This window comes from Xyrauchen texanus, chromosome 2 (assembly GCF_025860055.1).
Source record: "Xyrauchen texanus isolate HMW12.3.18 chromosome 2, RBS_HiC_50CHRs, whole genome shotgun sequence".
In the NCBI taxonomy this organism is placed as follows: Eukaryota; Metazoa; Chordata; class Actinopteri; order Cypriniformes; family Catostomidae; genus Xyrauchen; species Xyrauchen texanus.
The window spans coordinates 1,877,441-1,904,178 of NC_068277.1; the positions used below are offsets into that span (position 1 = coordinate 1,877,441).

General features: G+C 44.6%; 2 protein-coding genes across 10 annotated transcripts in view; one reads left to right on the forward strand and one right to left on the reverse strand.

The window, feature by feature from the left end:
* nrxn2b (neurexin 2b) overlaps positions 1–26,738 on the forward strand; it is a 786,445-nt gene that overhangs the window by 659,258 nt on the left and 100,449 nt on the right. Inside the window, exon 1 of one of the 9 annotated variants that reach the window (XM_052140194.1) lies at positions 22,159–22,204. The exons of the other annotated variants lie outside the window; for them this stretch is intronic. Coding sequence (XP_051996154.1) covers positions 22,177–22,204 — 28 coding nt within the window. The 5' untranslated portion in view covers positions 22,159–22,176. Of the gene's footprint in view, positions 1–22,158; positions 22,205–26,738 lie in introns of those variants that run through there. 9 annotated transcript variants of the gene reach the window in all.
* Positions 1–26,738, reverse strand: part of LOC127653517 (mitogen-activated protein kinase kinase kinase 11) — a 359,883-nt gene that overhangs the window by 172,524 nt on the left and 160,621 nt on the right. The gene's annotated exons all lie outside the window — the stretch shown is intronic.

Genomic DNA, 26,738 nt, shown 5'->3' on the forward strand with positions numbered 1-26,738 from the left:
TTTTTACATTTTCAAAAAACATAATTTAGTATGATTTATAAGCTGTTTTCCTCATGGGGACCGACAAAATGTCCCCACAAGGTCAAACATTTCGGGTTTTACTATCCTTATGGGGACATTTGGTCCCCACAAAGTGATAAATACACGCTCACACACGCACACTCACACACACACACACAAACACACAATCAAAAACACGCAAACATGCACACACACACTCTCACACACACAGACACACTCACACATACACACACACACTCACACGCACACTCACACAAACACACAATCAAAAACACGCACACACTCTCACACATACATACACACACACTCACACTCACACTCACACACACACTCACAATAGTAGATGAGGTCACTGAGGATGATTTCAGGGTTGAAAGATGAAAGATTTAAGACGTTAATGACTTCATGTATGAGGCGATGTAAGCGCAGCATTGTTCTAACAGGAAGACTCGCAGCTGTACATCACCGCATCATTAGCTAGGTTACTCCTAGCCAATCATGTGTCAGCCATCACTTATAAGTCTGTTCACAATCTATCACATTGCTGTTTAAGTGTGCCAACATGGCAACCTCCACCACCCCACCACCACCAGTTTAGTCCCGTCCATCACGGGGGTCGGCTCCTCGCCACTGCCTCCCATCTCCTTCAGGATATGACGGTTCCGAGTACAGCTTCTTCAGACCTCCAGACAGGGATTACAACATTACATTCCTGTTTCAATTTCATCAAATAAATGTCATCTTAAACTTTACTCAAGTCTGCGAGTCTTCCTGATAGAAATGTTCATTCTGAGTTCAGCCGATAATTGCTGTGTGTTATTGATTTGTAGGTTTGTTTGTTAGTGTGGCAGGGCGGAGGGCGGGGCCGGGTCGTGATACTAAACACCGGTCCCGTATTAGGCTAATTATGCCTCCGTGAGGTTTAAAGGCTGACTGCAGAGGGCAGAGATACTGTTTACTGTGATGTCATAGCAGTAACTTCAAGTTATGGCAGTAATGTGATGTTATGGAAGTATTGTGATGATGTCATATCTGTAAGCGGATGATGACAGTAATTAGATCGCAATAATGTGATGATGTAATGGTAGTAATGTGATGTTATGAAAGTATTGTGATGATGTCATGGCAGTAATGTGATGATATGGAAGTATTGTTATGATGTCATAGCAGTAACTTCAAGTTATGGCAGTAATGTGATGTTATGGAAGTATTGTGATGATGTCATATCTGTAAGTTGATGATGACAGTAATTGGATCACAGTAATGTGATGTTATGAAAGTATTGTGATGATGTCATGGCAGTAATGTGATGATATGGAAGTATTGTTATGATGTCATAGCAGTAACTTCAAGTTATGGCAGTAATGTGATGTTATGGAAGTATTGTGATGATGTCATATCTGTAAGTTGATGATGACAGTAATTGGATCACAGTAATGTGATGATGTCATATCAGTAATGTGATGTTATGGAAGTATTGTGATGATGTCATATCTGTAAGCGGATGATGACAGTAATTAGATCGCAATAATGTGATGATGTAATGGTAGTAATGTGATGTTATGAAAGTATTGTGATGATGTCATGGCAGTAATGTGATGATATGGAAGTATTGTTATGATGTCATAGCAGTAACTTCAAGTTATGGCAGTAATGTTATGTTATGGAAGTATTGTGATGATGTCATATCTGTAAGTTGATGATGACAGTAATTGGATCACAGTAATGTGATGATGTCATATCAGTAATGTGATGTTATGGAAGTATTGTGATGATGTCATATCTGTAAGCGGATGATGACAGTAATTAGATCGCAATAATGTGATGATGTCATGGCAGTAATGTGATGTTATGGAAGTATTGTGATGATGTCATATCAGTAAGTGGATGATGACAGTAATTAGATCGCAATAATGTGATGATGTCATGGCAGTAATGTGATGTTATGGAAGTATTGTGATGATGTCATATCAGTAAGTGGATGATGACAGTAATTGGATCACAATAATGTGATGATGTCATATCAGTAATGTGATGTTATGGAAGTATTGTGATGATGTCATATCAGTAAGTGGATGATGACAGTAATTAGATCGCAATAATGTGATGATGTCATGGCAGTAATGTGATGTTATGGAAGTATTGTGATGATGTCATATCAGTAAGTGGATGATGACAGTAATTAGATCGCAATAATGTGATGATGTCATATCAGTAATGTGATGTTATGGAAGTATTGTGATGATGTCATATCAGTAAGTGGATGATGACAGTAATTAGATCGCAATAATGTGATGATGTCATGGCAGTAATGTGATGTTATGGAAGTATTGTGATGATGTCATATCAGTAAGTGGATGATGACAGTAATTGGATCACAATAATGTGATGATGTCATATCAGTAATGTGATGTTATGGAAGTATTGTGATGATGTCATATCAGTAAGTGGATGATGACAGTAATTAGATCGCAATAATGTGATGATGTCATGGCAGTAAGTGGATGATGACCGTAATCGGATCACAGTAATGTGATGATGTCATGGCAGTAAGTGGAAGATGATAGTAATTGGATCAGAGTAATGTGATGATATGGAAGTTTTTGATGATGTCATATCTGTAAGTGGATGATGACAGTAATTGGATCACAGTAATGTGATGATGTCATGGCAGTAATGTGATGATATGGAAGTATTGTGATGATATGGAAGTATTGTGATGATGTCATATCAGTAAATGGATGATGACAGTAATAGATCGCAATAATGTGATGATGTCATGGCAGTAATGTGATGATATGGAAGTATTGTGATGATGTCATATCAGTATTTAATAAACATAAATATTAATGTTATTATACATTATGTGCAATACACTGCTTAGTCTATTTATATTATCCAACATACCATGCATCTTCTGCCAATACATTCCCTTGCATCTGTATATAACAGATTTGTATATGTGTTTTGTACATACTAGTGTGTATTTAATATATATATATATATATATATATATATGTATATATATATATATATATATATATATATATATATATATATATATATATATTAGGGCTGTCGATTTAACATGTTAATTCAGTGTGATTAATTTGACAAAAAATAATACATTTTTTAATGCAATTAATCTCCCGGACCGTAATAAGGAAGACTCCTGAGAACTGCAAGCTTGTAGTACCACCTGTTTACTCTAGAGGGCAGTAAGTGAAATTTCAGCTGTATGAGCAACACACAGTTTATACAGTGAAGAAAACACTCCAGTAGACCAACACAAACACACCTTACATTTTTAAAAAAAAATTTAATTAAAACTTATTAGCATATTAGCATACATAACATCAAGAGACAATTCCACATAATCAATATTGTATCATTTCCATCTCAGGTACAAAGTATTCAGTTATTCAAATATTATGATATAGAAGAAGAAACAAATAAAAATAATAATGCAGAGTATTATAAAACAAAACAAATAAAAAGGGATAAGATGCCATTTATCTATCAATTTTGAATTTGCAAACAATATTACAAGCCCTGGAAGCTTTTTTATTTTTACACTTATACAAAATATTAAAATATTGTTTAAAATAATTTATCAAATAAAAAAAAAAATGTGGTTTATCACCAGACCATTTCATTTGATGTATATGAAACATCCGTAATAAAACTAGTAATTGAATGATATATGCTTTATCCATTTCTATCTCACAGTCATTTACATATATCATTATATCAGACGCACACAATTTTATATCTATATCGAGTTTCCTTTTAATGAAATGTTCGACATCAACCCAAAACATCTTTGTGTAAAAACAATGAAAGAATAAATTAATGTTTCTTTATCATTATTACAAAATTCCCACGAATAATGAATATTCAGTTTGAAACGTTCCAATACATGATTCACAGGATCAATTCTATGCATTATTTTATATGAAACTTATTTTATTATTAACAAAGAATTGATCAACTGTTTTCCAAGCCTTACGCCAAATTAAATCTCCAAATATTGATTGGCGTCATCACAATTGCAAATTCTTTTGGTCTAATTGGGATTTTAAAGTTGTTAAGCAGATCTGTGTATGATAAGAAACCTCCATCACTGTTTACCCCTTAGCTTGGCAGCTCCCCTTGTTCCCCTGTCTTTTGCTCCCACTAGTCCCGTCTAGTTGTGTCTGATTCCCGGCTTCGACCTCCCGCTCTCGTTGACCACTCTCTTCCGGATTTGCCCCTTTTCTCTACTTTGATTCCCCGGCTTTTGACCCTACGCTTCCTCGACGATTCTCCCTCTGGATTTTCCACACTGTACCTTCGCCTGCTCTTTAATAAAAGCAGTGTTTACTCACATTGTGACTGTCTCGTCTTGTGTGTGTGTGTGTGTGTGTGTGTACGGGTTACAGTTGGGCTGCTTTTCATTATTATTCGGTCATCCATAAGTCATCCATTTCAAAAACATTTTCTTTTTTTTTATAAAATGTTTGTTTTATAATGAAATTAATTAATATGGTGGCACAATTATATTTTTGTCTACAAACTAATTTCAAACATTTAAGATCATGAGAAACATTTCAGGCAAGTGACCCCAAACTTTTGAACAGTAGTGTGTGTGTGTGTGTGTGTGTGTGTGTGTGTGTGTGTGTGTGTGTGTGTGTGTGTGTGTGTGTATATATTGTCTTATTGTGTATTTCTCTATATACTTTTTATTCTATCCACTTTTTATTTTATTCTATTTTATTTTTTTATTATTATCTCTGTCTTGTATTGTTGTGCACTAGAAGCTTCTGTCTCCAAGACCAATTCCTTTTATGTGTGAGCTATTTTGGCAATAAAGCTGATTCTGATGTCATGGCAGAATGTGAGGATGTCAAGACAGTAATGTGATGTCATGGCAGAATGTGAGGATGTCAAGACAGTAATGTGATGTCATGGCAGTATTGTGGTGATGTCATAACAGTAATGTGATGTCATGGCAGAATGTGATGATGTCATGACAGTAATGTGATGTCATGGCAGTATTGTGGTGATGTCATGACAGTAATGTGATGTCATGGCAGTATTGTGCTGATGTGATGACAGTAATGTGATGTCATGACAGTAATGTGATATCATGGCAGTAATGTGATGTCATGACAGTAATGTGATGTCATGGCAGTTTTGTGGTGATATCATGACAGTAATGTGATGTCATGACAGTAATGTAATGTCATGGCAGTATTGTGGTGATGTGATGACAGTAATGTGATGTCATGACAGTAATGTGATGTCATGGCAGTATTGTGGTGATGTCATGACAGTAATGTGATGTCATGGCAGTATTGTGGTGATGTGATGACAGTAATGTGATGTCATGGCAGTATTGTGGTGATGTCATGACAGTAATGTAATGTCATGGCAGTATTGTGGTGATGTGATGACAGTAATGTGATGTCATGGCAGTATTGTGGTGATGTCATGACAGTAATATGATGTCATGGCAGTATTGTGGTGATGTGATGACAGTAATGTGATGTCATGGCAGTATTGTGGTGATGTCATGACAGTAATGTGATGTCATGGCAGTATTGTGGTGATGTGATGACAGTAATGTGATGTCATGGCAGTATTGTGGTGATGTCATGACAGTAATGTGATGTATTTGGCAGTATTGTGGTGATGTCATGACAGTAATGTGATGTCATGGCAGTGTTGTGGTGATGTGATGACAGTAATGTGATGTCATGGCAGTATTGTGGTGATGTGATGACAGTAATGTGATGTCATGACAGTAATGTGATGTCATGGCAGTATTGTGGTGATGTCATGACAGTAATGTGATGTCATGGCAGTATTGTGGTGATGTGATGACAGTAATGTGATGTCATGGCAGTATTGTGGTGATGTCATGACAGTAATGTAATGTCATGGCAGTATTGTGGTGATGTGATGACAGTAATGTGATGTCATGGCAGTATTGTGGTGATGTCATGACAGTAATGTGATGTCATGGCAGTGTTGTGGTGATGTCATGACAGTAATGTGATGTCATGGCAGTGTTGTGGTGATGTGATGACAGTAATGTGATGTCATGGCAGTATTGTGGTGATGTCATGACAGTAATGTGATGTCATGGCAGTATTGTGGTGATGTGATGACAGTAATGTGATGTCATGGCAGTATTGTGGTGATGTCATGACAGTAATGTGATGTCATGGCAGTGTTAGGTGATGTCATGACAGTAATGTGATGTCATGGCAGTGTTGTGGTGATGTGATGACAGTAATGTCATGTCATGGCAGTATTATGGTGATGTCATGACAGTAATGTGATGTCATGGCAGTATTGTGGTGATGTGATGACAGTAATGTGATGTCATGGCAGTATTGTGGTGATGTCATGACAGTAATGTAATGTCATGGCAGTATTGTGGTGATGTGATGACAGTAATGTGATGTCATGGCAGTATTGTGGTGATGTCATGACAGTAATGTGATGTCATGGCAGTATTGTGGTGATGTCATGACAGTAATGTGATGTCATGACAGTAATGTGATGTCATGGCAGTATTGTGGTGATGTCATGACAGTAATGTGATGTCATGGCAGTATTGTGGTGATGTGATGACAGTAATGTGATGTCATGGCAGTATTGTGGTGATGTCATGACAGTAATGTAATGTCATGGCAGTATTGTGGTGATGTGATGACAGTAATGTGATGTCATGGCAGTATTGTGGTGATGTCATGACAGTAATGTGATGTCATGGCAGTGTTGTGGTGATGTCATGACAGTAATGTGATGTCATGGCAGTGTTGTGGTGATGTGATGACAGTAATGTGATGTCATGGCAGTATTGTGGTGATGTCATGACAGTAATGTGATGTCATGGCAGTATTGTGGTGATGTGATGACAGTAATGTGATGTCATGGCAGTATTGTGGTGATGTCATGACAGTAATGTGATGTCATGGCAGTGTTGTGGTGATGTCATGACAGTAATGTGATGTCATGGCAGTGTTGTGGTGATGTGATGACAGTAATGTGATGTCATGGCAGTATTGTGGTGATGTCATGACAGTAATGTGATGTCATGGCAGTATTGTGGTGATGTGATGACAGTAATGTGATGTCATGGCAGTATTGTGGTGATGTCATGACAGTAATGTAATGTCATGGCAGTATTGTGGTGATGTGATGACAGTAATGTGATGTCATGGCAGTATTGTGGTGATGTCATGACAGTAATGTGATGTCATGGCAGTATTGTGGTGATGTCATGACAGTAATGTGATGTCATGGCAGTGTTGTGGTGATGTGATGACAGTGATTGGATGAAGAGAGTAATAGGATTGCAGTAATGTCATGATGCCATAGGAGTAATGTTTTATGGCATGGCTAAAATATAATGTAATGGAGGAAATTAGATGATGTCGTGGTAGTAATGTGATATTATGGAAGATGGGAGTAATACGATGTTATGGCAGTTATTTGATAATGTCATGGAATTAATGTGATGATGTTATGATTGTAATGTGATGTTTGTGTTGCTGTACTATGATGATGTCATGGCCAGGGCCACCAATAAGGGGGTACAACTTGACCTTTTGTCCAGCTTGAAGAGGGAACAGAGTAGAGGGGGTACACAGAAAGGCTATTCCATATTGTGTAGCGCATCTAAACGCACAAGATATAACACAGATATAAACAAGGAGATAGCGTGCAACTGCGAAATCCCTCCAGGTAGCGCACGTTGATGTGATAAATGTCCGTACCCCCCACCCTCATCAGACAATGGACTGGAGGGGGGTTCGCTGAACCCATTTTGTAACGGGCCCAAGAATTCCTACCTGTAGCCCTGGTCATGGTAGTAATGTGATGATTTTACATCAGTAAAGTGATGTTATGGCAGTAATGTGATATGATGGCAGTAATGCAATAATATTTAAGTAGTGGGATGTTATGTTAGAAATGTGATTTAATTGCTATAATGTTATGACATCAGTAATAGGAAGAAGACATGACTGTAATGAGATGATGTCATGAGAGTAATGTGATATTTTGGTAGTAATGTGATGATGTCATGGCAGTAATGTGATGTTATGGAAGTATTGTGATGATGTAATATCAGTAAGTGGATGATGACAGTAATTTGATCGCAGTAATGTGATGATGTCATGGCAGTAATGTGATGTTGTGGCAGTGATGTGATGATTTTACATCAGTAATGTGATGTTATGGCAGTAATGTGATATGATGGCAGTAATGCAATAATATTTAAGTAGTGTGATGTTATGTTAGAAATGTGATTTAATTGCTATAATGTTATGACATCAGTAATAGGAAGAAGACATGACTGTAATGAGATGATGTCATGAGAGTAATGTGATATTTTGGTAGTAATGTGATGATGTCATGGCAGCAATGTGATATTATGTCAGTATTGTGAAGATGTCATATGATTATTTGGATAATGACAGTAATAGGATCGCAGTAATGTGATGATGTCATGGTAGTAATGTGATCTCTTGGCAATTATGTGATAGTATTGCAGTAATATGATGATATGATGATTAGACGGCAGTAATGTGAAGTTTGTGGCAGTAATGTGATGATGTCATGACACTAATAAGATGATGTCATGCCCGTAATGTGATAATGTTGTGGCAGTAATGTGATGATGTTACGTCAGTAGTGTGATGATGTCATGGCAGTAATGTCATGTTATGGTAGTGATGTGAAAATGTTGTTTTAGTAATGTAATATTATGCCAGTAATGTGATCACATATCAGTCATTTGATGATGAGCCGCCAGTAATGAGATAATGACATGATAGTATAGTGATGTCTCGGCAGTAATGTGACGATGACCTGGCAGTAAACTCATGACACCTCAGTAATGTGATGTTAAGGCAGTAATGTGATCATGAAGCTAATTTAAAACACACCGTCAAGGCATCACAACATCTGTGTGTGCATGCGTGCGTGATTGCTGAATTATTCTAAAACCACTTTAAAAGGATATTGCTTCAGGCTGTTGTTAAACATCAGAGCAGCAGAACTTTGTTTTATTTGCAGTACACGTCTGATGTTGCCACTTTCATACATGTGTATGAGTCAGTGTGTTTTTATAGTTGTGCTGCCAAATCACCTGGCACCCATCCTGATGTCTGCATTTATGATGTTTTGTCTTCAACATACAAAATGTCTTCCAGTGTTTCCTTTGTGACAATATGTCTGGCCTGAGACAAATTCTGCCTCTCACTCGCTTTCTAATTCAATTTTCTCTGTCAACTGAATCAACTGAGAGTGTATTGGGCTTATTAAATCAAATCTTTTTATTGTCACACGACCATATACACAAGTGCAACAGTAGGTGAAAGTGTACAAACAGTACAGCTTCAAACATGCAAGTAACATTCTTCTTATGCTACTAACTCTAGAAGCAGCGTCTAAAACCCTGTCTGACTTAACAATATTTTCCTCATTACTATTCCTCCTCTAATATAATTGTGAAATGTGAGTACAAAGTAAAGAGAGGTGGATGAGAGTTGGCTTTAAAGAAGTTTACATATGTGGAATGGAAACCAAATAAAATGGACTTTAAGCAACAGCTGCGGACGGGACACTTAGCAAAAATGATGGTGCAATGGAGCATTTAATCATTCAAGAAAAATAGTAGGCTATTTAAAACAGCAAGAGAAGCGATGCTTGCAGTGTTAAATAACTGTCAGAAGAGTTTTACTCTTGTACAATAGAAATAACCGACATCTATGTGACAATTCACAAACTCTGTTTCGTGGAGGAAGCGGACAAACCATTCAATGTGAGTCTTTTATTCTCACACTTTTCAGAGTCACACATAAAGGGTTTTCTTTTCAGCACAATGTCAACGAATGCACACAATCTCATCTGCGTGTGTCTATCTCTCTCTCCTCCGGCGGTCTGGACTGCCCTCTTATCCCTCTCCAGCTCTCACTGTAACACAGAACAGCTGTTAGAGATCATTTCCCACAGGTGTCACTCCCGGCCTCGCTCTCCACAGACGTTGCTCGGCCACGCCTACATCACCACGGTCAAAAACCTAGAGTTCTCTTACGAGAGGTTCTCTCGTATTGCATAAGCTAGCTTACGCTACGGGAAAGATTCATCTTTTCTGAGATATTGAAGCCAAAAAATTATCCTTAATTTTTATATCCATTGTCAACGCAGTGCGGCAGCTGCAGACCTTGAGCGGGCTAGCTAGCGAGCTCATAGGTTGCTCTGCGGCAACTGCTGCAGCCTATAGACGAGCTTGAGCGAACTCGCATCCAATGAGAGGCGTCCGCGCGCTCACTGCGACAAAGCCCGCCAAAATGGCCGTGACTAGAGTGCATATAAGCGTAGTTCGTAGGCTGGAACCCTGATTTTCATCTCTTCAGCGAAGCTCTTCGCATCTCTGAACTGGAAGCCGCATCGCCGTTCGAGGGGCATCAAGCAAGCGTTGACAGCGCTCGAAGAAGCCGGCCGTCTTCGCCACCTTCAGCCGTCCTGCGAGCTACGCCATCCGGCGACGTATCCTTTTTAAAGCAAGCTAGTTCTTATGAACTTCACAAAAGAGTACGAGCGTCTTTTTAAAGATGCCTCGCTCCACTTGCGCCTCATGCCGCGCCCTCTCAGCACCGGAGACCGCCACGTCATCTGCGCTCTCTGCCTGGGACTGGGGCATGCAGAGCTCGCCTCGCTGAAGGCGGATGCGATCTCTGCGAGGAGCTTCCGATGTCGACCCTGCGGGCTCGACTCGAGCGCTCAGGACCGAGCCGCCGCGCGCCTTCCATTCAGCCGCGCAGTAAAAGCGCCGCTCTCAAAGGCTGCCGGAACCAGTGGTAGAAGCGATTGCCTCACCGGAGCCCCTCCCTCGAGCATCGCCTTCACCCTCCCCGCCCACCCGGGACGCGCAGTTGCCGCCGAGCGGCTGCTCTGCTGCCATCTCGGACGAAGAAGCGGAGGATAAGGGCTGTTCCATCATGGCTTCGACAGCGAGGAGTGGTCAGGCTCACACGCCTCCTCCTCGGCCCAGGAATCCAGCAGGACCCGCGCCGAGTCGAGGGGAACTAACGCCTCCTCACACAGGCCGTCGACCGCCTCGGGCTCGAGTGGTCACCGCCCCCTGAGCAGGCTCCCAACAGACTCCACGCCGCACCTTTGCCCGCCCTCCGCGAGATGGCGGTCTAAGCTGGTGCTGCCGTCTAAGGCCTGCAGAACTACTTCCGCCTGTGTTGGCCGCGCCTATACTGCCGCCGGCCAAGCCGCATCTGCTCTGCATTCCATGGCCGTCTTACAGACAAAGGCTGTTTCAGATCTGACTAGCCGACTTGGGAGAAGCTGAACGCACTACGCGCCGCTCTCTCTGTCCGGTCTCTTCGGTTCCGCGGTGAGTGGCATTGTTGACCGTTTCTCGAAGCCCAAGCCATGAATCTCTTTCTGCCTCGTCGCGCTAGCTCCTCTGCAGGCCGCCCACGTGACCAGCCTCCTGCACGAGCCTCTTCACAGCGCCCAGCTCAACAAGCCAGACTTCTCAGCGTCGACAGGGCGGCCGCCCTCGATCAGCGCTCAGACAGCCGCCGCGAGACCGCCGCCCCTGCGGGCCTCGGCCTAAGATTGTACTGAAACCTGAGCAACCGAAGTCCTCCTAGCGTTGTTGAGAAAACGACGGCTCAGTCCCGCCACGGCCGGACCACCGTCAAAGCTTCGCCCCTGTCAGTCCCCTTCTCTCAGGCTACTGCAGTGGTGGATTCAGCAGCCAACAAGCCGGTGATACTACCCGTTTGCCTGCACTCAAACGCCGTTTTCACGGTGACCCAAAGAAATCTTGTAAAGGGTAAACATGCCTTATGTGTAGAAAATGTGCCCACAATCCAGTGCTCACCCCTACACACAAGCATTACACATCCCGTGTCCCTATCAGAGCACACTCACATAAGCGGTTACGACCCGCTCGAGTGTTAGAGTTAATAAACGCGCCTACGAGCCCGTGCGCGCTCCCTCCTCTGCCCGCTCTGTCACATGGCCAGCTGTATGTAAGTCCCGTACGCCCCTGTCAGTCCCCTTCTCTCAGGCTACTGCAGTGGTGGATTCAGCAGCCAACAAGCCGGTGATATTACCCGCTTGCTCTGCACTCAAACGCCGTTTCCACGGCGACCCAAAATAAAGCCTTATGTGTAGAAAATGTGCCCACAATTCAGTGTTCACCCATACACACAAGCATTACACGTCCCGTGTCCCTATCAGAGCACACTCACATAAAGCGGTTACGACCGCTCGAGTGTTAGGGTTAATAAACGCACCCACCGAATCCGCGGCGTGCCCATTCTCTGGCCGCTCTGTCACACTGACCAGCCTTATGTGTAGAAAATGTGCCCACAATCTAGTGTTCACCTCTACACACAAGCATTACACGTTCCGTGTCCCCATCAGAGCACACTCAAAAGCGGTTACTGAACCACTCGAGTGTTAGAGTCAATAAATGCGCTCACGAATACGTCGCGCGCCCATTCTCTACCCGCTCTGTCACACGGCCAGCAAACACTTCTCTGTATGTAAGTCCCGTGCTCGTGGCTATGCTTGCGCATCACTTAACAGACGTGACTCTTTCCCCATTCACCTCAATCGGAAGTTACTCACAGAACAGCCTGTCCATGCTGCCTGCGAGCAGTCCAGCATAAGCACAGTAAGCGCTCACACATTCTGTTCAGCCGCTGTGTGCGGCAATCAGAGCGATTTGGCCATTCACCCTCTAACATTACGCTTCAAAGCGTAGGAAGATATTCCAGGGATATCCGAATGGGTGTTAAGCACAATAAAACAGGGCTATTAGCTATAGTTCGATCGCCGTCCTCCTTGCTTCAGAGCTGCTTGAAACTACTTTGAACACGGAAGCAGCGTGCATGCTTCGCTCAGAAATAGCAAACCTTCTGTGCAAAAGGGCCATAGAGAGAGTGCCGCCTCCCTGAGCGAAGTCGGGGTTTTACAGCCATTATTTTCTTGTCCCCAAGAAAGACGGCGGCCTCAGACCAATATTAGATCTCAGGGTTTTGAACAAAGCGCTTGCAAAAGACCGTTCAAAATGCTTACAACCAGCAAACTCCTCGCGCATGTGCGCCAGGGGACTGGTTTATTTCTCTCGATCTGAAAAATGCATACTTTCAGATTCAGATAAATCCCCTTCACAGGCCATTCTTGAGATTCGCCTTCGACGGCCAGGTTTATCAATACACCGTCCTTCCGTTCGGCCTGTCCTTAGCACCTCGTACTTTCACGAAGTGCATGGACGCTGGCGCCGCACTCCCTGCGGAGTCAGGGTTTGCGAATTCTGAACTATTTGGATGATTGGCTGATTTTGGCACAATCACATACGGAGCTTCTGTCTCACAGGACAGTTCTCCTCAGTCATCTGAACAGTTTGGGCCTTGCAGTCAATTGGACCAAGAGCTCACTACAGCCCAGTCAGGCAATTTCCTTCCTTGGAATAGAACTAGACTCAGTGGCAATGACGGCTCGCTTATCTACACAGCGCAGCGCCGTGTGCAGCGACTAGCCGCGTCATTTCAGATGAACAGCCTCACACCTCTGAAGAAATTTCAGAGAGTGCTAGGCTACATGGCCTCAGCCGCAGCAGTACTTCAGCTGGGTTTACTGCACATGCGCCCGCTTCAGCATTGGCTAAACACCCGCGCGTCTCGCCGGGCTTGGGCCACAGGCCACCAGCCCATCAAGGTGACTCAGACCTGTATTTCAGCTCTGCAGCCCTGGACAGTGGCCGAATGGTATCAGCGGGGAGTGACAATGGGAGCTGTATCTCGCCGAAAAGTCATCTCGACAGACGCGTCCAACACGGGTTGGGGCGCGGTCTGCGAGGGCTCTCCGGTTTTCAGCCTATGGTCAGTTCAGGAAAAGCTCCTTCACATAAATTGTCTGGAAATGATAGCGGTCGAGTACGCGCTCCTGCGCTTTCTCCCGGTCATTCAGGGTCACCACGTCCTGGTCCGTTCGGACAACAGATCTGTGGTATCCTACCTAAACCGTCAGGGCAGTGTCAGATCCAGGAACCTCTTCCATCTGACGAAACGCATACTGAGTTGGTCCCAGTGCCACCTGCGCTCGCTGAGGGCGACGCACGTGCCAGGCCACCTGAACGACGGCCCGGACAGACTGTCCAGAGACAATATTCCCCCAGGGGAATGGTCCCTGCACACTCAAACAGTCCAGACGTTATGGCACCTATTCGGCAGAGCAGAGATAGACCTCTTTGCGTCCAAAGAGAACTCTCACTGCCCAATATTTTTCTCGAAAAGCGAGGACGCGCTGGCCCAGGACTGGCCCAGACGCCCGCTTTACGCCTTCCCTCCCCGGAGCTTACGCAGCTGTCACTGACAGCGCCGTGGCCCATCCCAGTGAGAGCAGATTTCCTCTCTCAAGCTCGCGGCACAATCTGGCATCCCCACCCAGAGCGCTGGGCGCTGCATGCGTGGGTGATCAACGACTACCCGTCGCTCTGCCAGAAGGAGTAATAAACACCATCATACACGCTAGAACCCCTTCCACGAGAAGACTCTATGCGTCAAAATGGTCTGTGTTCTCAAAATGGTGCACCGACCGAGACCTGGACCCGCGGACATGTGGGGTGTCGTCGCTGCTCGTATTTCTACAAGAGCTGCTGGATAAGGGCAGATCCCCATCCACGCTCAAAGTGTATGTGGCGGCCGTTGCGGCGTTCGCTGAACCCCTGCACGGCCAGTCATGGGGTAAAAACGAGCTGGTCATCCGCTTCCTCAGGGAGCTAGAAGGATGAACCCCCACGCCCCCATCGGTTCCTATCTGGGATCTTTCTATAGTTCTCGAAACTATGAAAGCCCCCTTTCGAACCACTTCAATCCGTGGATTTGAAATACCTTTCACTCAAAACCGTTTTTCTGACTGCCCTGTCATCAGTCAAACGTGTGGGAGACCTTCACGCTGTCTGTCAGCGCTGCGTGTCTTGAGTTTGGACCAAGTGACTCCAAGGTCATTTTAAAGCCTAGTCACGGCTATGTTCCCAAGGTGATCGGTACTCCTTTCAGAGCACAGGTCATTTCCCTATCGGTGCTGCCAGCACCGATAGCGAACGCGACGCCAATCTCCTTTGCCCGGTCAGAGCACTGAGATTGTATACTGCGCGCTCGCCGCTTTCAGACGCTCTGAGCAGCTTTTCGTTTCGTTCGAGGGCGCACCAAAGGTCTCGCCGCCTCGAAACAGACACTATCTAGATGGATAGTGGACGCTATTGCTGCTGCATACGCGTCAAAAGACCTGCCATGCCCGTTGGGCATTAGAGCTCACTCCACTAGAGGCATGGCATCCTCGTGGGCATGGTCCAGCGGGATTTCCATTCACGACATATGTGTGGCAGCGGGATGGACTTCCCCTCCACCTTTGTCAGATTTTACAATATGGAAGTGCCCGCTCTGCAGGCAAAACTACTAGCGGTTTAATACGCTACAGCTCCCCTGGTGAGCTGCACTGATGGGACACATTCCACACAGACCGGCACCGCCGCTGTGTCGCTCCCTTCCCACTATGTGCTTATGTATTACACAATCAATGACCCGCATTCTTGCCGGCCAAATATTATTTCCCCACTCATAAGGGCTCCCCGGTCCCCCTTAATTCCCTGGGGCTCATACAGTGGATGCTTGGCGCGCACGGCGTTGACAATGGGTTCCCGTAGCGTAAGCTAGCTTACGCAATACGAGAGAACCTCTCAGAAGAGAACGTATCGGTTACCTAACGTAACCTCGGTTCTCTCTAGATGAGGGAACGAGTATTGGCGTAGCCGGCCGTGCTTCGCGCCACGCAGCGACTTTTTCGCTTCAGTCAATGAAAACCAGGGTTCCAGCCTACTGAACTACGCTTATATGCACTCTAGTCACGCCCATTTTGGCGGGCTTTGTTGCAGTGAGCGCCGACGCCTCTCATTGGATGCGAAGTTCGCTCAAGCTCGTCTATAGGCTGCAGCAGTTGCCGCAGAGCAACCTATGAGCTCGCTAGCTAGCCCGCTCAAGGTCTGCAGCTGCCGCACTGCGTTGACAATGGATACAAAAATTAAGGATAATTTTTTGGCTTCAATATCTCAGAAAAGATGAATCTTTCCTGTAGCATAAGCTAGCTTACGCAATACTCGTTCCCTCATCTAGAGAGAACCGAGGTTACGTTAGGTAACCGATACGTTTTTTTATTCAAAGCTTATAACCATTTGTAATTTAACATTTGAGGTGGATGTTTAGGCTATTTACTGTGTTCACTTTGCATCATCTCTTGTAAAACATATTCTAACATTTACTTTACTAATCTGTCACGCTCTATCGACTGTCACTATGGCAAAGAAGAAATGCTTAAGAAATTAAGGTTTCGACGTCAGTAAGTGAGTGAAGTTGCATACAAGCAATGGAAAACAGAACAACGTAAATGCACCCACTGATATTATGGAAGTATTGTGCTGATGTCATATCAGTAAGTTGATTTTATGGTGGAAATTTCATGATGTCATGGCAGTAATGTGATATTATGGAAGTGTTGTGATGATGTCATATCAGTAAGTGGATGATGAGAGTAATTTGATCGCAGTAATGTGATGATGTCATGGCAGTAATGTGATGTTATGGAAGTGTTGTGATGATGTCATATCAGTAAGTGGATGATGACAGTAATTTGATCGCAGTAATGTGATGATGTCATGGCAGTAATGTGATATTATGGAAGTATTGTGATTATGTCATGGCAGTAATGTAATGTTATGGAAGTGTTGTGATGATGTCATATCAGTAAGTGGATGATGACAGTAATTTGATCGCAGTAATGTGATGATGTCATTGTAACGTCGTTGTGGAAGCAGACACAGGATGAGGATATAAATGCAGCAAGGTTTATTAAAGTAAACGGGCAACACAAAATAACATGAACAAAAGGAAACATCCACGATGGGAAAAGGTAAACAAAACACGAAAGGCAAACAAAGGGTTAACATAACACGGAAGGCATACACGGGGATAACTGTGGCGAAAACAACAGTGAAAACATGGGAAACCGGCATCTACATACAACAAAGACCAACAGGGGAAAGGAGAAACAGACAGGGTTAAATACACAAACACAATGAAGACTAAACGAGACACAGGTGAGAACAATGAACAGTGCAGGCAGTGAGAGAGGCCAGGAATTGTGGGAATTGTAGTTTACACACGGACAGTGAGACTCAGGGCGGACAACAGGGGAAACGTGACATGGAACGGGATCGGTGACGGGTGAAACGGAAAACACGGAGCAGATAACACGGAAACATGACACAAACGTGATGGGTGAAACAGAGAACATAGGGCAGACAACACAGGAAAGTGACATAGCCCCCCCTCAAAAGGACTGGATTCCAGACGGTCCTAAGAAAAGGAACAGAAAAACTAAACAAAGCTTCAAGGAGAGGGGGGCTGGACAAGGGGGAAAACAGACAGACCAAAGGGGCCACAAGGGACACAAAGACAGGCTAAGGAGGCACAAGGGACACGGAGACGGACCAAGGAGGCACAAGGAACAATTAGGCAGTCCATGGGGGAAAAAGGGGCAATTAGGCAGTCCACGGGGGCACAAGGGGCAGTTAGGCAGTCCACGGGGGCACAAGGGGCAGTTAGGCAGTCCACGGGGGCACAAGGGGCAATTAGGCAGACCGGGGAGGCCAAGAGGGCAAGCAAGCAGTCTCTGGGGATGTGTGAAGGGAACCGGGTCAGGTGGCCTGGGGGGCGTCCACCGGGTATGGACAGGTTTAGGAGGCCTGGGAGGTATCGACCGGGCAAGGACAGGTTTGGGTGGTCTGGGAGACGGCCACAATAGGGGGACAGGTTTGTATGGCCCGGGAGTTGGCCCCAAGGCAAGGGCCGGTTCTGGGGGCCTGGGAGGTGGCCACGGGACAGAGGCCGGTTTAGGTGGCCTGGGAGGCAACCACGCTATGGGGACAGGTTTGGGTGGCCCGGGAGCTGGCCACAAGGCAAGAACCGGTTCAGGGGGCCTGGGAGGTGGCCACAGGACAGAGGCCGGTTTAGATGGCCCGGGAGCTAGCCACTTGACAAGGGCCGGCTCAGGGGACCAGGGAGGTGGCCACAGGCCAGAGGCTGGTTGAGGTGGCCTAGGAGGTGGCCGTAGGGCAAGGACCAGTTCGGGATGCCTGGGAGGAGGCCATCGGACAGGGACAGGTCCCGGAGGCGGAGCTGAGAGAGGTTCTGGAGGCTCAGGAGGCAGAGCTGAGGGAGGCTCTGAAAGCTCAGGAGGCGGAGCTGAGGGGACCTCTGGAGGCTCCGGGGGCGGAGCTGAGGAAGGCCGGGCCGAGGCAGGGTCAGGAGGCGGAGCCGAGGAAGGCCCAGGCAGCGGAGCCGAGGAAGGCGGCACCGTAGGAGGCTCTAGAGGCGGAGGCCTGGAAGGCTCTGGAGGCGGGGCCGAGGGAGGTCCAGGAGGTGGAGCCAAGGGAGGCTCAGGAGGTGGAGCCGAGGAAGGTGGTGCCATAAGAGGCTTTAGGGGCGGAGGCCTGGAAGGCTCTGGAGGCGGAGCCGAGGGAGGTGGCGCCGTGGGAGGTTTAAGAGGCGAAGACCTGGTAGGCTCTGGAGTCTCTGGGGGCAGATCTGTAGGAGGCTCGGGTGGCGGAGCTGTAGGAGGCTCGGGAGGCGGAGCCATAGGAGGCTCGGGGGGAGGAGCCATAGGAGGCTCGGGAGTCTCTGGGAGAGGAGCCGTAGCCGTAGGAGGCTCGGGGGGTGGAGCCCTGGGTGGCTCGAGAGACTTGAGGCGGAGCCCTGGGTGGCTCGAGAGGCGGAGCCCAGGAAGGCTCAGGAGGCAGAGCCGTAGGAGGCTCGGGGGGCGGAGCCATAGGAGGCTCGGGAGGTTTGAGAGGTGGAGCACAGGAAGGCTCGAGAGGCTTGATAGGCGGAGCCCTGGAAGACTCGAGAGACCGGAGAGGCGGAGCCCTAGGAGGCTTGGGAGGAGGAGCCCTGGAAGACTCGAGAGACTTGAGAGATGGAACCATGGAAGACTCGAGAGGAGGAGCCCTGGAAGGCTCGAGAGACTTGGGAGGCGGAGCCCTGGGAGGCTCGAGAGACTTGAGAGGCGGAGCCCTGGGAGGCTCGAGGGGTGCTGGCTCTTGGGCGGTCCTGGCTACTGGCGCTGGCCCTTGGACGGTCATGGCTACTGGCGTAGGCTCTGGGACGGTCATGGCTACAGGCGCTGGCTCAGGGACAGTCGAGGCTACAGGCGCTGGCACAGGGACGGTCGAGGCTACAGGCGCTGGCTCGCTGACCGTGGCAGACGTAGGCTCAGGATTGCTGACCGTGGCAGACGTAGGTGCTGGTTTGCTGACCGTGGCAGACATGGGCTCAGGATCGCTGACCGTGGCAGGCATGGGCTCAGGATCGCTGACCGTGGCAGGCGTGGGCGCTGGCTCGCTGACCGTGGTAGACGTGAGCTGGAGAGGGGAGGCTTTCCTTCTCCTCCTCCTCCGGGCGGAAAAAGTTGGCTGCGCTGGCTCATGGATCCGGAATTGTGGGAATTGTAGTTTACACACGGACAGTGAGACTCAGGGCGGACAACAGGGGAAACGTGACATGGAACGGGATCGGTGAAACAGAGAACATAGGGCAGACAACACAGGAACGTGACAGTCATGGCAGTAATGTGATATTATGGAAGTATTGTGATTATGTCATGGCAGTAATGTGATGTCATGTCAGTAATGTGATGTTATGGAAGTATTGTGATGTCATATCAGTAAGTTGATTTTATGGTGGAAATTTCATGATGTCATGGCAGTAATGTGATGTCATGGCAGTAATGTGATGTTATGTCAGTAATGTGATATTATGGAAGTATTGTGATTATGTCATGGCAGTAATGAGATGTCATGTCAGTAATGTGATGTTATGGAAGTGTTGTGATGATGTCATATCAGTAAGTGGATGATGACAGTAATTTGATCGCAGTAATGTGATGATGTCATGGCAGTAATGTGATATTATGGAAGTATTGTGATTATGTCATGGCAGTAATGTGATGTCATGTCAGTAATGTGATGTTATGGAAGTATTGTGATGATGTCATATCAGTAAGTTGATGATGACAGTAATTGGATCGCAGTAATGTGATGATGTCATGTCAGTAATGTGATATTATGGAAGTATTGTGATGATGTCATATCAGTAAGTGGATGATGATAGTAATTAGATTGCAATAATATGATGATGTCATGTCAGTAATGTGATATTATGGAAGTATTGTAATGATTTCATGGCAGTAATGTAATGTTATGGAAGTATTGTGATGATGTCATATCAGTAAGTGGATAATGACAGTAATTCTTCGCAGTAATGTGACGATGTCATGGCAGTAATGTGATATTATGGAAGTATTGTGATTATGTCATGGCAGTAATGTGATGTCAGTAATGTGATGTTATGGAAGTATTGTGAAGATGTCATATCAGTAAGTGGATGATGACAGTAATTGAATCGCAATAATGTGTTGATGTCATGGCAGTAATGTGATGATATGGAAGTATTGTGATGATGTCATGGCAGTAAGTGGATAATGACAGTACTTCTTCGCAGTAGTGTGTTGATGTCATGGTAGTAATGTGATGATATGGAAGTATTGTGATGATGTCATATCAGTAAGTGGATGATTACAGTAATCAGATCACAGTAATGTGATGATGTCATGGCAATAATGTGATATTATCGAAGTATTGTGATGATGTCATATCTGTAAGTGGATGATGACAGTAATTGGATCACAGTAATGTGATGATGTCATGGCAGTAATGTGATATTGTCGAAGTATTGTGATGATGTGATGGCGTAGTGGCTAATGCACAGGGCTGTTAATCAGAAGGTCACAGGTTCTAACCCCACGGCCACCACCATTGTATCCTTGAGCAAGGCACTTAACTCCAGGTTGTTTCGGGTGGATTGTCCCTGTAATAATTGCACTGTAAGTCGCTTTGGATCAAAGCGTCTGCCAAATGCATAAATGTAAATGATGTCATATCAGTAAGTGGATGATGACAGTAATCGGATCACAGTAATATGATGATGTCATATCTGTAAGTTGATGATGACAGTAATTGGATCACAGTAATGTGATGATGTCATGGCAGTAATGTGATGTTATGGAAGTATTGTGATGATGTCATATCAGTAAGTGGATTATGACAGTAATGTGATGTCATGGCAGTAATGTGATATTATCGAAGTATTGTGATGATGTCATATCAGTATTCAAACGTTTACATGGCTAATATTTTTCTTTTAACCGATTATTTTAGGTCTACAACAATCAGATGTAAATTTCATTTGGATCCAGCTCAGTCATATCATTGATTTACATGATGTGTTTACATGAAGTCTTTTTAATCCGACTGAGCTATCAGTCAGATTATATACAGATTATTTGTTTGCATTTTAACGTGGCTACTGTGGCTCTTTTATGGAAGTTGTCGTCTTGCTTTTCAAATATATTATGGCTGATGTTTCTGTGTGTGTGTGTGTGTTTTAAAGGATTTAAAGTAGGTCATGTTGGAACCACAGGCTGAATTCTTCTCTCAGTCACTTTCAACAGCATTCTGAGAAAGGAAAACAGATTATTTGAGTGTGTGTGTTTGGGTGGTGGATGATATCGTATTGTTGGTGGAAGTTTACTGATTCATTGTGTTCTTACCTTTAGAATTTTTTGTTTTACTCATTTAGCACCCCCATAAAAAAATCATTATGTAAAGGATATTTTCTCTAGTTACGCTGTGCTTTAAAATATCACCTCATTATTGCTCTTGGTCAGAGTTTATGTGGAGTAAAACTTGTTATTGATGTCTGTTTTATGCTAATCTTTCTTTTGATTCAGTTCTTTTCAGTTATGTGTGTGAAGTGGTTCACAACAAATCCGGAATCAAAATTATTAGAATTATTTTTTCTTCATAAATCACAGACTGGATAATTCATGGAAAAGAATTGATCAGAAATGGTAGTAAAAGTCATTTTGATTGGAGCTCACAGAGTCTTTTATTTTGAATTTTTCTGATGTCTTTTATTTTGAAAGTACTCGTCTTGTTTCCTTAGTTTGTGAATGAGTTTTTGTCCTCTGACTTTCTTGGGTGAGTATTTCACATGATTTCAGTTCATATTCATATTCATAATCATAGTCAGCTCATATTTTTGATTCATGTTTGGGGGTTTATCAATTAGATCACATTTGTTTTCTTCATTTTCTGTTGTTGTTTTGTTTTGTTTGTTTGTTTGTTTTTCATCTGCCATCCATCAAACAAACAGTGTAATCTTGACAACAGTGCAGACGCTGGAAACCTCTTGAGTATCTGTAAAACCCTTTCAGTGCGACACAGACAGTGAAATGAGATCCAAAGGGAGAATACACAGTGAAATAAAAGAAAGAGTTTTTCTAAGAGCTGTGCTGCTTCTAAAATCATTTCCTTGAATAATATTTACCGTTCTGCTTCAGTGCAGGTGTCCGTCCCTGTGAGGGCCGCAACGCTTTCAGGTGTCGCATTTAACACGATTTTTGTGTGTGTAAACGCATTCACAGTCACTCAAGAATCCATTAAACAGACAGTAAATTAAAACCAGCTTTGTGCAGTTGTGTAGGGAAGCCGCAGGGCACAAACTGCAGGGGGCCCGAGCTGTCAAGGGCCTCCAATAAGCATACATTCAATAAATGTTAATGAAATTATTATTTTTAACTACCAGTCCAAAGTTTGAACACACTTGTCGGAATATCTGTTTCTCATGACCGTAAAACCCTTCAGACCCAAAGTCTCATGCTTGAAAACATCATTTGTAAACAAATATAACTTAGTATTGAACAGTGTTGAGTTCTCATGTGTGGCTGCTTTTCCTTCAGGGTTATTGTGTGTCAATTCAACCACATTTCAGAAACTTCACTGACAGAAATCTTTTATACTTTTTCATTTGAACGATAAATTATGTTGAAAGCCGAATATATGAAATCTGCAGATCAGTATTTTCTGAGTAATGACAGTTTTTGCCTGTGATTTTGAAGCAAAACAACAGGTGTAAAATTTCCTTAGAAAGACGGTGTCATCATTTTATTTTTTCACAGAGATATGGAGGTCTATTACTATAACCGGTTGACTTCAGCACCTGTTATTGCATCATATTCCAATGGATTTGGAGTCCAAAAATTGGAAAACAACCCACTTGTTTTGTGTTATATTTTCCAAAGTGTGAGTGATTATAAATCCAGAAGTATTAAATATATCTTAACATGCCTTCTAGATTCTTCTTCACATCTTCAGAACAAACTTTACTTTATGTATCCTAATTTTTAAAGGTGCAGTAAGTCAAGTCAATTTTATTTGTATAGCACCTTTCACAACATCAGACAGTAACAGCTCAATGTCAGATTGAGAAACGCTTGTTATTAGCGACACCTGTGGCCGTTCAGTGAACTGCAGCCTGTTGCTCGTGCTCGTGCACACACTCTATAGTGACACCTGTGGCCGTTCAGTGAACTGCAGCCTGTTGCTCGTGCTCGTGCACACACTCTATAGTGACACCTGTGGCCGTTCAGTGAACTGCAGCCTGTTGCTCGTGCTCGTGCACACACTCTATAGTGACACCTGTGGCCGTTCAGTGAACTGCAGCCTGTTGCTCGTGCTCACGCACACACTCCATAGTGACACCTGTGGCCGTTCAGTGAACTGCAGCCTGTTGCTCGTGCTCGTGCACACACTCCATAGTGACACCTGTGGCCATTCAGTGAACTGCAGCCTGTTGCTCGTGCTCACGCACACACTCCATAGTGACACCTGTGGCCGTTCAGTGAACTGCAGCCTGTTGCTCGTGCTCACGCACACACTCCATAGTGACACCTGTGGCCGTTCAGTGAACTGCAGCCTGTTGCTCGTGCTCGTGCACACACTCTATAGTGACACCTGTGGCCGTTCAGTGAACTGCAGCCTGTTGCTCGTGCTCACGCACACACTCCATAGTGACACCTGTGGCCGTTCAGTGAACTGCAGCCTGTTGCTCGTGCTCATGCACACACTCCATAGTGACACCTGTGGCCATTCAGTGAACTGCAGCCTGTTGCCCGTGCTCGTGCACACACTCCATAGTGACACCTGTGGCCATTCAGTGAACTGCAGCCTGTTGCCCGTGCTCGTGCACACACTCCATAGTGACACCTGTGGCCGTTCAGTGAACTGCAGCCTGTTGCTCGTGCTCGTGCACACACTCCATAGTGACACGAGCGAGTGAGCATCTACCAAAACTGACGGCATCATGCTGACAGATGAGGTAACATAATTACAGTGGTGGCTCAGCGGTTAAGGCTCTGGGTTACTGATCGAACGGTTGGGGGTTCAAGCCCCAGCACCGCCAAGATACCACTGTTGGGCCCTTGAGCAAGGCCCTTGACCCTATCTTCTCCAGGGGTGCTGTTTCATATGCGAAAACAACTGCATTTCATTGGCTCTGTACCTGTACACTGCATAATGACAATAAAGTTGAATCTTTATTTTAATCTTCTAATTGTTTTACTACAACCTTTGGGACTGTTTATTATAATTGACTCTACAGAGCTGGAACAGGGCAAAAACAAAGTGTGAATATAGATCTGACTATACGAGACTGTAGTTTGAAGTATTCACTTTTCTTTGCATGATACATTGACTGCATTTATACGAAATCCTATGACGACGTTAGCTAGCGCTAGCTTTATCAATAGCTGTTAGCTAAATCTGGTGGATGATGACAGCAGCTGTTTATAAAATAGACTGTACATTATTAATATGTTGACACAATTCAGTATCGATGTGATTTCATTTTGATATATCGATGAGATATTGATTTATAATAATAGATTGTATTCACATTTACATTTATGCATTTGGCAGATGCTTTTATCCAAAGTGACTTACAGAGCACTTATTACAGGGACAATCCCCCCGGAGCAACCTGGAGTTAAGTGTCTTACTCAAGGACACAATGGTGGTGACTGTGGGGATCGAACCAGCAACCTTCCGATTACCAGTTATGTGCTTTAGCCCACTACACCACCACTGTATTTATTTTCTGTATAAGCAAGTTACGTTGCTTGTTTAGTTCAATCCTTATGGACTATATTTCACACGTTTTGCAGTTATGTAAGTTTATCTGTCCAATAAGAAGAACGTCAATTCTGGGTCAGTTTTGATCCCCAAAACCGAACCAAGGTCCCTCCAGGAATCAAACGCCCTGCCGATGTTCACTCTAGTTTTCACTCGATCATGTTCCCGCTTATCCAGACGGGATTCAGTAGATAAATGTTGGTTTGGTTTACTCTGAGTTTGTAGGAGTCGGTGTTGTGCTGGGAGCCGGACGTTTGCTGGATTCATCTCTAAGATAACATTACCTAGTGTTGCAGTTTGTTGTCGCTGTTGACTAGCGGAAGAGAAGCGATGAGGCTCTCAGGAGCGTAAACGGCACATCCTTTGGATTTTTCCTGCAAAAGCGACCTACTCCCTTCGCATGAAAATCAGTCTACAGGCTTTAATAGGCAACCTATGAAGTCCAGGAAGGGCTCGTTTTTTAATTTGCATTACAAGCCAAAAAACAGGGCGAATATTACATAAAAAATGTTACATAAAGCACATTTAAGGTCCAGTATCAGTGATGGGCAACTGGCGGTCTGCGGACTGTAGTATCTTTATTGCTACTATCTACTAGTAGAGATTGCTTGTTCGAAACAGTTAATGTTCACCAAAATGAGTAATAACAACAAACAAACAAATTTGTTTACCAAGTTCAATGAGAATGTGTTTGGAGACAAGACTTATTTTACTTATTGTGTAACTATATGATGTTCTGCAAAATACTCACAAGCTCCACATTTGCTGCTACTGAGTTTGAGGTACGGGTAGGTAAAGGAGTAGGGTTAGGGTTGGTCCTCATCTGTATATGGTTAAATCCAAGGCTGGACTGGTAATCTGGCATATCGGGCATTTTCCCGTTGGGCCGACGCACTTTGGGGGCAATCAGGGGTGGACTGTCCATCGGAAGAACCGAGTGGGCCAGTGGGTTGGCCGCGAAACGGGCCGAATGGGTAGCGATAAGCTAAAATGAGCCGCAGCATTATGCAGAACGGACCACAAAACGGCACCGCCATATGCAGAAAAGGACAGCGACTCAACGACTTTTGTGCCAGTTGCTATGTAAAATCCCGGGCCGATTTCTCTCCCAGTTCAGCCCTGGTTAAATCCCAGGATATGCGACTCTCAATGTGGCTCCATGTGCAAATTATAATTGTTTCAAAATGCATGTTCAAGCCTTTTAAGCATTAGCGTTTAGATCAGGAGCAATGAGATGCCACTCTCCCAATGCTCACTGGAATTAGAGACAGGTGTTTGACATAATCGAGCTCAGGTGCAAGCGTCCCTACCACTGTCTCTCTCTGGACGGACTCTTGACCACACCCCCCACAGTCCAATACTATATTCAACCCAACAGCTTGTGTGTGAACGCAACACAGTGCTGATACTCACGTCAAGAACATAGAAGTCTAAAAGCTACAGCAGCCAAAAATGCGTGTTTATTAGAGGCGAAACCACTTTCTGAATACCGATAAAAGTACCTAGTTTGAGTATCGGCCGATAAGAGTACCGATACGAGTGG